This window comes from Dermacentor andersoni, chromosome 1 (assembly GCF_023375885.2).
Source record: "Dermacentor andersoni chromosome 1, qqDerAnde1_hic_scaffold, whole genome shotgun sequence".
Taxonomy (NCBI): Eukaryota; Metazoa; Arthropoda; class Arachnida; order Ixodida; family Ixodidae; genus Dermacentor; species Dermacentor andersoni.
In genome coordinates this window covers 34,955,322-34,968,359 of record NC_092814.1, presented here as the reverse complement: position 1 = coordinate 34,968,359, position 13,038 = coordinate 34,955,322, and the positions used below count along the sequence as shown (strand labels likewise).

Here is a 13,038-nt window from a genome sequence, read left to right as displayed (position 1 = left end):
TCGCCTTGCCGGGCTGCACGACTTCTCGGATAAGCGCTGTGCCGCTTTTCCGACGGTATGCGCCCGATAGCGTCCATGTTGAGTCTCTCGCTGGCGAGTCGAACCCGTCACCTTGTCCAGGACAGAGTGGGGCTTCGCCTTAGTCGATGCAACGCACATTTGTGCCGTCCACCGCTCGCAGCAAGTGCGGGCGCATCACCGGCGTTATGCTGCTCGCCGCGATCTGGTCGTTTCTACTTTGTCACCGTGGCGTGAGCCGAACGAACGTGGCTCAGAACACTGCAGCAACAGCACAACGATTTTGTGATCGATATCGTGCGGGCGGCGATGCAAAAGGGGACCGCGAGCGAGTTTGCGTAGCAGACGGCTGCCGTGGCGATGCATTGTTCTTTGTCCCGGGCGCGCTGCCGTGGCCGATAATGGCCTTTTGTCCCGCACAGTCGCCGCGGCCGAAGGACGCGACGGCATCGCGTCCACGCTCGTCGCGGGAACGTTTGTCGTCTTCCTCGCGGAGTTGACCGATGCCTGTAGTCGTGGTCCATCTTTGGCTGACTGGGTGCATTCCATCCAGTGCTTTGATTATACGAAATAATGATGGCGTTGTGCCCAGATGGAGCGTGTTCGTTATTCTTATTTACTATTATTACTATTTACATGAAACTTGATTGACCCAGCACACACTAAATCGGCGCAAGTGTATCGGAATCATTGCCATTTAGGTACTGCGAATAGACTGAAGTACCGTAGAGGCCTTTACCACCGCCTTGATGTTGGCTAGCTTCAATGGAAGCGAAAGTAAGCACTGTCCACATTTTACCACATTACGCCTCCCCCCTGCTGCCCGTCACATACATACAAGTCAGCCGTCGACTATGTTACGGTGGGGCCAGCTGAATTTTCCGGTCCCCTTACTCTATGCTACAACCCCGAATAAATAAAATAGTGACGCAATAGTGACGTTATGTTATTAATAAAGGCAGAGTGAGAGTAGTTGTTTCCATGCTCGTACAGGACCGCGATGAGTGTCTCAAGAGAGCAGATGACACTGCCTCCTTATGAGTAAATGAATAGATTCATCACACTAGATGGCACACGGTCTAATCAGGAAGAAGGAAACCTTTCGGGGATACTCCTGGTGGAGGCTTTTTACATAGGCTGACCTGTGGTGATACCGCTGTACCCGCAGGCCAGCCTCCGCGACTTCTCCAGTGCGAGTAGCGTGCAGCCAGCCTTGCACAGTACGCAGCGCACTGGCGCCTACGAAACCCGAACACTTTCACTGCAAGTTTGAGTGCTGGGCGGCTGTCCGTATAACGTTTGTTTATATATAGGTGCGCTGTGGGTTTGATAAGTTTGCTCGGCTAGCATACTGTGGCCCAGCGAACCACCGATATCCCACCCCGTAGTTATACGCCTTGATGCCAAACGGGAGTTGGATGTTCAGCAAACACTACTGTGTTCTAGCAGCGGACGAATGGTATGCGGGAAAGGCGAATGTCTCAGCAAAGGGCAATGTTTGTGCGTGTGTGGACTCCCTAATGAACTGCGAATGACATGGTACGCTTCACTTGGACCGTTGCATGTTTCTTACCTGTTACCGTGATCTGTATTCAGCATACGTCACTTCTGCCGGAAGCTGCTGGTTTGCCCAAGCGAGCTTCAAGTCCATTTTCAGATGTGTTGCTTGTTTATTCAGCTGCAGATGTGCAGTAGTTCGGTACATGTGTAGACACTTTTCATGGAAAAAAAAAAAAGAAAAGCGGTGTAGCTATTTGTTAGAGAGTGCAGAATGATTGGAAACTTCAGTTTTCATATCTATATATGTTACCTTTTTCTTTATCCTGCATTTTAGATGTCCGGCAAGACTTTCTTAGGTATGAACGAGTACATCCCAAAGTTATAAGCCATGGGCGGAGGCGTCGGGACGTCTTGAGTTTAAGAAATACTGTGAGTATTCCGGGCCACCTTCTTTTTATTATTGATTTAAATGAGTTTGTGTTGTTCAGACTATACTTGTCTTGTTGATAATAATTGGAGTGTTTATTCCCAACGCAGGTTTCTATTTTCACGTAAGTTGATTGGCCTAATGTTCAGTATAGTTGACCATCGGTTTAAGTTGCACATGCAGCGGAGGACTTGAAATCGAGGCTTCCTTGTTTTAACAGTGGAAACAAGTTTGCATATTCTCACAACAGCTATGCTGACCGTCATGCTGTCAGTGGGCATCTCTTAACAAAATTTCTATAGATATGCAGTAGTAAACGATTCATGTATCCATACAATTTGCAGGCCTCACACTAGTCGAAACAAACCGTGGAAATACCGGATCACAGGGAGCTCTTGTTCGCGTCCTCACACGCTGCATCATAAAGCGTGTGTGGCGACTGAAGTTGTGGATGAAGCGAGTGGTCCTAGGCGTAGAAGCTGACGTAGTTTGGGCGCATAAATGTCACGACTGTAGTACTCTGCATGTGGAACCGGTCTTCTGCTGGTCGCGCGGCTGTATTCTGCCCGGCCGCGGTGTGCATCTGCGCGTCACAGGACGCTGATCGACCGGTCGATGCCGAGCGACACGCGTCGTGCGTTGCCCAGAAGGTGCGAAAACGCCAGCCTGCGTGGCATACAAAAATGGCGGCGGCGGTGCGCGCAACCCGCGTGCGCACAGTTGCGGGCCCCAAGGTTTGTCTGACTGGCTGCCCGCAACACCGTTACGTCGGTCGATCAGACAGACGCTGCTTGATTTCGCAGTCGCTGCTAGCAAAGAGACGCTTGCTTATTCACGCTGTTTGAGCGTCCCCTTGAGCACGAACGGAACGCGCCCGCGATATCGCCGTCATGCAAGTCCGATAATCCTTCCGCGTCGGTCCTTGGAGCGCAAGTTCCTGAGTGGCGCGTGCAGTGCGCAAACACTTCGTTGAAGCTGTAGCGCGAAATTACGTCGCTGAATCTGGATAAATTATGCGTGGCCGTTTATGAAAGTGTTTTAGAGCAATAAATAATAAAAACCTCCTGTACCGAAAATTTCGTTAGATCGTCGTTAAATGGAAGTTGGAGTAAGTTGATGTTCAGGATTATCATGCACATTCTTGAGTGATGTCTGTGCATATAACCAATGGTGACACAATATAACATTTCTTTCAGACTCATCAAGATGTTCTACAGGTTATGTTCAAAGCATTTGGTCAGCCTTTCACGTTAGACCTGCGAATGAAAAAAGACTTGCTGCCATTAAATTATTTTGAAAAGCACCATGCAAACAATAGTCACATCATAGATCACCCCATGAAAAGGGTAAGTAAGTCTTTAATAGCTGTCGTGGCAATGTAATAGAGCATCGAAATGACGGCAATGAAACTGTCTTTCGTTCATACAGACCAACAAGCACTGCTATTATCACGGCACTGTACGTGGACGGAACAACTCTTGGGCTGCTGTTAGCACTTGTGATGGGCTCAGGTAGGCTGACTCTATTTGTTGCTGCTTGGTTGCTGTAAGAATATTTGACTTGCTAGTTGCTTTTATGTGCCTTCAGTGTAGAGTTTCATAAAATATAGCATGAAGACTGAATGATTTGTAGCTTGCCTAGCTACTCTTGCCTAACTTGGCCTTACTTGTGCATCATTTGCTTGGTTTCTCATCCTGAACTGCTGTTATGGTAAAGCTCAGATATGTTTCTGCAGTGTGGCTGAGCACACTAGCTGATCCTGTTGAGATTTTTTCTAGTAGAACACATACAAGGTACAGAAGCCTTAAGTAAAACTCTTGCTTGGGCTAGTTGGCTCATGCTTGAATTAGTAAAGGCAAGGCGCAGAAGACCAGAACTCAAGAAGAACGTCCTGTGGTTTGTGTTCTTGAGTCCTGGTCTTCTGTGCCTTGCCTTTACTAATTCAAACAGAAACCTTAATTTGTATGCTACTTGCACTTTGTGCTATTGCACAAGGCATTAAGGATTAGTCTCTTTTAACCTGTTCTCACACTATGCTGTGATACATTTATATTTTGTCAGGGTGCCTTATTAAAGCCACTTTTAAAGCATTTGGACCTATGTCAGTAAACTTTAGAACCAGCAATATAGCTTTCACATAGAAATACAAATCGCAAACAATGAAGGCTTCTTAAAATAGACTTGTTCTACTTCGAAAGTGTGCATGCTTGCTGTAAGGATGCAGTAAGCAGCTATATCAAGTACTAGTCCTGTTTGCTTCAATAAATTCAATTTCGTGTCAGCACTTATTTTTTATAGTATTTTTCTCATACTTTAATATCAGACTGTATGTGTGAATTGGTCAAAGAGTACAGTGGTGTGAAAAGAATTAGTAAAAATTTTAGAGCCTGAGTATGCTGTCACCAGAATAGTAGTTTAGGCAGTTTGATCAGAGCTTGTGGTTAAAATTCAGCACGAAAGCCACAAGTGCAATGTAGGAAGTGTATCACTTGATTAAAAATTTCGACCCACAAGCACCGACTACCAACTTATACAAGTTTACAGATAGGGTGAGATAGAGTGAGTTTACATTATTGAACACTAACAAAATCCACCTGTGACATTATCAGCAGAGTAACAAATCAAGTAATCAAGCAGAACAGTCCTTCCTTCTTGCTGATCTAGCTTGTTAAACTTGATTGCTTCATTTTATGGTTACTTTGCCTATGTTGCCACATGTGTCTTTTTTCAATAATACCCTCACTCTATCTCTATGTATAAATATTTTTCTTTGCTCAGTAAAATTGCAGCTGTTAGTCTATGTTTATATGTGTGGCTGTTTTGTCTGTCTTAACTTTCCTGCACATAATGTTTTTGTCCTGCATATTGAACAGCCATATGTCAGGAATTTGGTAGTAAATAGTTTCTAAAATAGTGTACATATGGCTGCGTTCTTAGTTATTTATGTAAGGGCAGTAAGTGGAACTGCTAGCCTTATGGAATTTATTACTTTTTGCTGTTGCATGCTGCGTCTTTTTCTCTCTCTCTCTCTCTCTCTCTTTTTCAGCTAGGTATGGTACCAAGTGTCACTGTTTTCTTTTTTTTTCTCCCTTCTCTTTATTTCATGCCTATAGTGGAGTTGTCTTTGACGGGAAAGAGACTCATTATATTCACCCTGACCTTCCCGAGCATTTGTTTTTTAAGGCATCTGACATGAAAGAGAAATCTTGGAGATGCGGTAAGTGTTACTGTCACACCTGCATTACAACTTTCATTCTGCCAAAATTTTGGGCTGTGCTTCAGTATTGAAGCACTTAACAAAGTACACAAGCAGTGCTCCATAAAATTTACTTGATTTTGCTCTAATGTTTTAATACTCTGTCATTTGACCAGGATTCAATGACTCGCTGAACCTGTGGGGTGATACTCATTTTAGGGTAAGGTTTACTTTGCTGTGGCCTTCCTTTTCTTTATTCCTTTTTGTGCAATGTCATGCCTGAAAAGATGCACTGGCTAAACATTATTTTCTCTTGTTTCACTTAGGCAAAGAGATCTGTTGTGATACAACCACCATTCAGAAGTAATGCAAGATCTCGCTATGTAGAGCTTTTGATTGTTAATGATAACAAAGAGGCAAGTTTATTTCATTATTGCATAGTTTCATATCTAGTTCCTTGTTCTGCAGCAGCACTTGTACTTATTTTATTAATAATGTTTATTTCCAGTTCATCAAGATGAAGCGAAACAAAGAAGCCGTGTTTGAAAGAAGCAAGCAAATAGCAAACATAGTCAATGCGGTGAGTTTGTATGCCCACAAAAGCTTGAGTGTAAAATCTAATGTCGCACCTCACCACTCAAATGGTACATTTATTAGGGAGTTTTAGAATCGTTTGGGGCCCCAAAGAAATAGCGTCGAAGCCACTGCGCATGCACGAGATGCAAACTGCGTTTGGGTTTTGCGTTGGGAATGCTATTTCACCGATTTAGCGGGAGCCCAAATAGCGGTCCCAAAAGCTTTGCGTTAGCAAACATGGCGGCACCCATCGAAGCGACGGCTCTAACCTGGTGCCAAACTGGGTTCGATTCGTGGTAGCACGTGAAGTTCACCAGCTAGGAGAAGTGACTGCAGTTATTGCTTTCTCTCAACTAGCGTGTGTTATGAAGATTGATTCATTAGATGCCACTGATTCCGAATTCGATTGTGGATTTTATGGCTCATAGGCCTAACACGGCTAAGCTTGGCTGGTGAAGGCACGTAAAATTGGTTTGCTCAAAACTAAGCACAACTAATTGTTTGCTGCTTACAGAATAACCTCTAAATTGTAATTAAACGTGAGTACACGCAAGTCAACATTACTATTCTTATCATAAAATGGTATATTTTATTTAATTATTTCTAATAGCTTTTATTTCATGCCGTAGTGGCGCTGTCAGCGCAAGACGCTATCCGCAAACGCAAAGCCCTATTATAAAACTATTCACTCTTTCGTGCCCCAACGCTAACACCCGAAAACTCCTTGGGGCCCCTATTCTAAAACTCTCTAATATCCCATATTGCAAGACTAGAAAATGCTCGCCTAATTCTAGAACTACCACCCTCTTATAATCAATAAACTTGCACAAGAACCCTACCATGCTTGAGCACGCTTATACACGCACACAAAAACGTGTATGCACACACAAACACATGCACACACACAGTGCAGACAAAACAGAGCAGAGTGAAGATGCCTTGTCAAAAATGTAGCTTTGTTTCTCCTTAGCAAAACACACTAAAGTGACATTAGGAACACTAAACTCAAAGCGCATAATGCTATATTGAAAAGTGCTGTATGTTCGAAATCTCTATATTTTTTGGGGCACAAGAGACAGTTCATTCACAGAACAAATTAATATCGAACCTTTTTATGCTGATTTTCACACAGAAAGCATGATGTTGATAATGTTATTGGATGTTGCAAAACAATGTCATTAATGTTGCTATATTTCCATGTGTTCAGGTGCTATTTTTGGGAAGGAAATGTCTACAGAAGTTGCTAAGCTAAATTTCTAATTTTTAATGCCATGTAATACTTCTTTTTTAACTTTGTTATGGACGATCGACAAGCCTTGTTGCGCTAGCTCTCACAATCTTTGACATCACTGGTAGTTGGTGCAGTAGTTTAAATGTGGCATTGCCACTGACACTTTGCCTCTTGTGATCTATTAAGCTACTGCTTTCAGTAAAAGTCACTTTGCTCCTATTCCGGAAATGTAATCTTCCAGTCTAGCTTAAGGAGACACTAAAGAGAAACAATAAACTAGTCTGCACTTTTAAATTGTCTTACTGGGAACTTTGAAACCTTTGTTTTATGCCAAGGAATGACAAAATTGTGAAGGAAATTGCAACTAAATCAGCAGCACTCTTCCCCATTTCAGGTCACCTATAATGAATTGAGCGAGATATGTCAACCAATGTTATCCTCCACCGTGTGCCGCCGTCAGCGAGTTGATGGCACTACAGTGTATGCAGAAAGGGGCGGGACAAGGAAAGGACGCTGACAGTGCAGTGACAAACTAAAGTGGAGTAGCTGAACCGTTAGGGCAGTGTTAGCCTCTTGTGAAACAAACCTTTTCAAGGCTCTTTGATACCCTCAGCTCATGATGACCTCCAAGCTTGTCACCGCGCTGCAGGTCACGCTGTGCTAAAAGCTGCCACCTGGAAGGCAAAAGCTTTGCTCTCAGTAAAATAGATGCTTTAGATGTTTTAGAGCATTAACAGGCTGTCTACCAACCAGGAAAACCTGGAACACCGAGAATTCTCAGGGATATTGAATTGTCTGGAAATACTGATGGAAAACTCAGTGAATTTGCGCTTCTATCAGGAAAAATTAACTGTAATTTTATTGAAAGGGAACGAAGGTCGTGGTAATCCTGGCTCGAGTAATAGAGATGAATCGCAACGAATCGTCTTTGACGCCGTGTCGTCGTCTGGAGGAGTTTCCAGTGTACAGTCAACGACTGGCTTTCCACATGCCCCATAATTCTGACGGTTTCGCGGCACCACCACGTACCCCATAGAGTCACTGTATAAAAACGTCTGAAATTTTGGACGCAACAACTCTTTGCCGTCCGATTTTCCGGACTTTTTGGCGTGACTGCAGGTTCAAAACGACATTAATCAAAGTCACCACCACGGCCTACGCTAGGCCTGCTGCTTCGATGGTTGCCGTTTGGTGCCATGCATTTCATTGAAAGACTTCACCGCTGTCAGTAACGGCACCGACTCCGCCTCTGTGGCTCTCGCGATTGGCTTCGAAGCTCGGAAAGCACGGCGTGCTACATAATGCCAGTTCCCGAAAGTCAGCTTCGCCTCAATACAGAAATGTTACGAGGCGAAGTATACGCGAAAGTATTACGGTGAAGCATAAGCGTGGGAGGGGGCAGTTGTCACGGGACACAGTATGTATTCCTTAATTATGCACACATCCACGCGCCATCTCCTGTCACAGTACGAGCACCAATATGTCTAATGAGTGTACTGTCATGCCTTTTCAGATGTGCCTGTGGTGATTTGAGCCCTTAACGGCAGTAAAAAAAGCAGGCATTCAATTTTTCGAGCTGCCCGTTCTTTCAGGCGTTTTCGCGGCCCCTAGGGAGTCTCAAAAATCGGACATAACTGTACAACTTACCAAAAGCACGCTTCAAGTGGTCCGTGGGGCGAACACGTGGTGGAAGGAGGATGAGAACAGAAGACCTACACATTGAGAGGAATGAATGGGAAAGGAAGCGTGCCGCCATTTCTTTGAAGGAGCTTGAGCTCAAAAAATAGTTTTGGTTGATGCCTCGATGCAGCTGTGCCTCATCGATACCAAAATAAGCTTTTTAAAGCAGTGAAACTCAACACTGAGGCATGGTGTGTCGGCTGAGAGTATGTCGGGACAGTTGAAGTTGACTTACCAGCTGTTTAGAGTGAGTCTGACGTGCGACAAGTGCGACAAAGTTCAGGCATCGTACCGATGAGCTTGCTATCAATTGATAGAAATAGCTCATATTCCCTTCAGTCACAGCATCCACATTTGTGAACGCAACCTATTTTTGCCATTTCTGTGCTGTGGTAGCAAGGAGTAGAGCCCAAACGTTAAGCTTTGGGTAAATTGAACATTTTGATAACGTAAAATGCTTTCATTTTACTTCTGAGTGATATGTATCCTTACAGAGTACCGCTTTGGTGAAAGCACTACTGTGTATTACATGACGTTTGACGTGGGGCATGACGGTAGCAGCCTCGAAATATTTTTTTTTTCTTTCTTGAAATGCTTGAGACCAATGAATAACTTGTGCATGTAATTCGAGCGAGGGATTTAATCCTTTTCATGAAGAAGCATAGCACGACTGACTTTACAATATTCAAATATTTAGTTGCTGCATAATTATGCTCAAAGAATCATCTTACCACCTCGATTTGCTTTCAATGGAGTCTCAAGTACCATCTATGTTTCACATATGTATTCACAGTCGATCATAATTCGTGACTGAAGGGGATGTTTGAAAATGAAAATATTTGCTTCTATATGTATCTCCTTTTTATTCATATTTGAGAATCTTTGATTCGATTTGCAATGAGTTTTACCATTTTTTTCAAAGATATTTTATTCACTGGGCATTTTACTGACCCCTCCCTTCTGGATTCTTTTTGAATAAAATAAACGCTACTCCTTACTATTCAAACTGGATTAATTTGCTTTTTTTTTAACATGCTTACTACAGAGTGACAGCATCGAGCGACATAGTGTCGACCCCTCTTGGCATAAAGCAAAGTTCTGTGTCACTCAGGGAATTTTGCAAAGGTACTTGGAGAAAACCTGGAAAACTCAGGGAATTTAGAAATGTCAATTTGGTAGACATCCTGATTAACCTATCACTTAGCTCTTACTGCTCCTTTAACTAAAACCTTCTTTTAATTTGCTTTTAAAATACTCATGCAGTCCAATTTCTTGCCTTCGTTCCAGCTCTATGCCCCGCTAAATATATTTATTGCATTGGTTGGAGTTATTGTTTGGACAGAGCATGATGAAATAGTCATGTCTTCAGACGGTGATGCAACATTAACAAAGTTTTTACAATATCGACGAGAACGGCTTGCTCGAGAGCATCCAAATGACAATGCTCAGCTAATAACGTAAGTAATACATTGGATTGTATTTGGTGTCTTGTGCTGTAGCTTTATTGTTGCTGTGTCCATCTGGACAGTTGGCCATCTGGGGCCATGAGATTGTAATGAGGATCCACCTACAAAGACCCAGATGGTCACTTTACCATAGGTTGACGCCTTTTTTGGTGAAGCATTTAACATAAAAGCAACAATATAGACAATGTTTTTGTTAATTACACCTTATAGCTTGTATGATTATTCCGCATACAAACTTCTATCTTTTTTTTCCCCCACTGCTCGAACCAGAATATGGCATGATGTGATGTACGTGTGCTGCCAAAATTAAATATATGCCTCATTTTGGAGGCCTTATTTGGAGATGAAAGGATTCCTTCTGTCACCGCTAAATAAATTAAAGGCTATCTTTCATTTTTCTTTTTATTCTTGTGCCGCAATATACTCACTTGGTTATTTTGAGATAAAGCTGCCTTTAGTTAGCATCAAATTGATTCATGAAAACACATAATTATTTAATTCTGAACTGCTTTGATTAGACTTTTCTTTAGCATTGCGATATTTGCCATTTATTATGTCACATACGTTTACAGCATACATCTTGGTATATCTTGTTGATATTGATATGTATGGGTCACAGTAAGCATTGCAACAAAATCTATGTACATATCTGTATACGTCTAAATCTGTCTACGTCTATGTGCTTGCTACTATGACACTGCATCTTACGATATAAGAAGGCTTTTGACATTCATAACCTGTCATTTGCTTTATGTTAGAGACATTGTGTTGGATAGCAGTGTTGTTGGAAAGGCACTCAAAGGACCCATCTGCACATATGAATACTCTGGTGGCGTCAACAAGGTTGGTAGTTCAAATACTTTGTCTGTTATGCATAGGGCCGAGTGTTTTCAGTGTTTCTTTTTTTTTTTCGGATGTTTTGGGTTGGGTATTTTCTAATAAAAATACAGTGTCTTCAATAGTTAATTCCATTGAAAACTTTGTGTTTAACTGGTGTTGCAAACTGGTGTTGCAAACTGGTGTTGCAAACTGGTGCGAAAAGTTAAAAAGAGGAACAAGCTGCAGAGAGCAAGCATGTCAACAATGCTAGAAGTTTATTTATAGAGTCAACATATTTACTTTGACTGCAAGATGTTTACAATGACCACATCATTGCTACCCAAGCACATCTGTTGCATATTGCAGGTGTAATGCAAATGACTACACATGGTCATGAGCATTACACCTAACACTATGGCCAGCTGTATTTAGAACAAGCATTTGTATTTAGAACAGGTTGCAGTAAGTACAAACAAGTGAGCCAGTGGCAACATGCTACTTTCCTTTATCTCTTGGCTTGTCGTTTTCCTTATTATCTGGCAATATGGGTGAAACGAAGTCGTGCTGCTTGTGCTCCTTAGAGCTTTAGTGAAACTAGCTCTTGTTGGCTACAATGAGTTACAGTAATCCAACTTTTTTTCTTTTTGCTATTGCTATTCTTGAAGTTTGTTTTTTCTGTAAGGCTGATTGTTGAATTTTACCAAGGGTTGTTTTCTGGTGTTAACTAAAAACATGGAAACTTTTGTTAGTGGGCCATCATAAGTGCGAAAAACTGTGACAAAAAGAAGATGCTAAGCTTTATGTTCTGTGTTTTCTTTTTCCTTTTTTTTTGCCATTCTGTCTCAGGTTATTTTAGCAAGCTTCAAGGTAAATATAGCATAGTGAAGTTGCATTTTAGGAATGCTATAAAAAAATCTTACTTGCAAAGCTTGCCTGCTTGACCCATGGTGGCTGCCCTAAGGACAATCAAATTTGACAAGATTTGTGTAATAGCTACTGTGGTAAGAAAGCTGATGGCCCTAAAGGGGCAGCTAAGAATCAATGCTGTGTAGCTCCAATCCCATATTTGCACAAGATTTCCTGCAGCTACTTTAGTGCCTAACAAACCAAACAAGTTTTTGAAGTTGAACAGACTGTAACCTGTCTGCTAGATGAAATATGATGACTTTGTATGTTGTGTGGAAAATGTACACATGATACCTCTAATGTGTGGTAAGCACCATGTTGGTTAACTGGCCACTGTGTAGAGGTCGGCTGAGGAACACATTCCCCGGCACACGCTTAGGATTGCTTCCAGAACAGTGAAGTGCCTGCAGGTGCACCCCTCTGCTAAAGGAATGGAACCTTCTTAGCTGGCACAAAGAGTGCCTAAGCCAGGAATTATTGAGGCTGGTAAAGATTGCAGACCTGGCCATTCTTGCGGTAATAGCCGTTAAGCTTCACTGTTTGCGGAGGAATCATTACCTGCTTACTGTCTTTAGAATGTGTGCTGTGTGGGATTGCATGTTCTTTATAATGTCATATCAGTTCCCCTGCATGTGATGATTCATTTTCAGGTGTGGTGGTCATTTACATACATATTCTGTTTGCTTTCTTAATAATATTGTTCGAAGTCAGTGCTGTGTGTCATCCGCTTTTCCTTATCTGTTTTATGTTTCTATGCTAATTGAGCAAATTACTTGACTAAATTAATTGCCTCTTGTGGCCAGGATGTGTTAAATTTTTGTGTGCTCTTTTTGCAGGACCATCATGAAGTGGTTGGTGTTGTGGCTACTACTGTAGCCCATGAATTGGGCCACAACTTTGGCATGGAGCATGATGACAAGGACACTAAATGCCAGTGCCCTGAAAAGAGGTGCATAATGGCATCAGCAACCAGGTAAGCTTCTCTCTCTCTCTCTCTCTCTTTGTCATGAGGCGATTGTTTCATGAATAAGCAGTTCATTCACTCCATTTTTTGGAAGAGCAGAATGCTGGGATAGGTGAGGCAAACACATATAACATAAAAGTAACAGCTACCAGGAAACTGTAGTCGCTGATATAGAAAGCTTGCAAAATTATTGCAGAGAAAGATGGATGTTGTCACCAGACATGGGCACCCTTACACGGGTCTTCCTCACCCTGA

At 42.4% G+C, this 13,038-nt stretch overlaps 1 protein-coding gene across 5 annotated transcripts in view; it reads left to right on the top strand.

Moving 5' to 3' along the window:
* Positions 1–13,038, top strand: part of Meltrin (disintegrin and metalloproteinase domain-containing protein meltrin) — a 134,616-nt gene that overhangs the window by 83,105 nt on the left and 38,473 nt on the right. For all 5 annotated transcript variants that reach the window (XR_008608440.2, XM_055061308.2, XM_055061307.2 and 2 more), the window contains exons 2-11: positions 1,853–1,947; positions 3,142–3,291; positions 3,374–3,456; positions 5,059–5,162; positions 5,318–5,361; positions 5,468–5,557; positions 5,650–5,721; positions 9,916–10,085; positions 10,853–10,937; positions 12,656–12,792. Coding sequence is in view for 4 of the 5 variants with exons in the window: in XM_055061308.2 (XP_054917283.1) it covers positions 1,853–1,947; positions 3,142–3,291; positions 3,374–3,456; positions 5,059–5,162; positions 5,318–5,361; positions 5,468–5,557; positions 5,650–5,721; positions 9,916–10,085; positions 10,853–10,937; positions 12,656–12,792 (1,030 nt within the window). In the remaining variant the exon portion in view is untranslated. The remainder of the gene's footprint in view (positions 1–1,852; positions 1,948–3,141; positions 3,292–3,373; positions 3,457–5,058; positions 5,163–5,317; positions 5,362–5,467; positions 5,558–5,649; positions 5,722–9,915; positions 10,086–10,852; positions 10,938–12,655; positions 12,793–13,038) is intronic.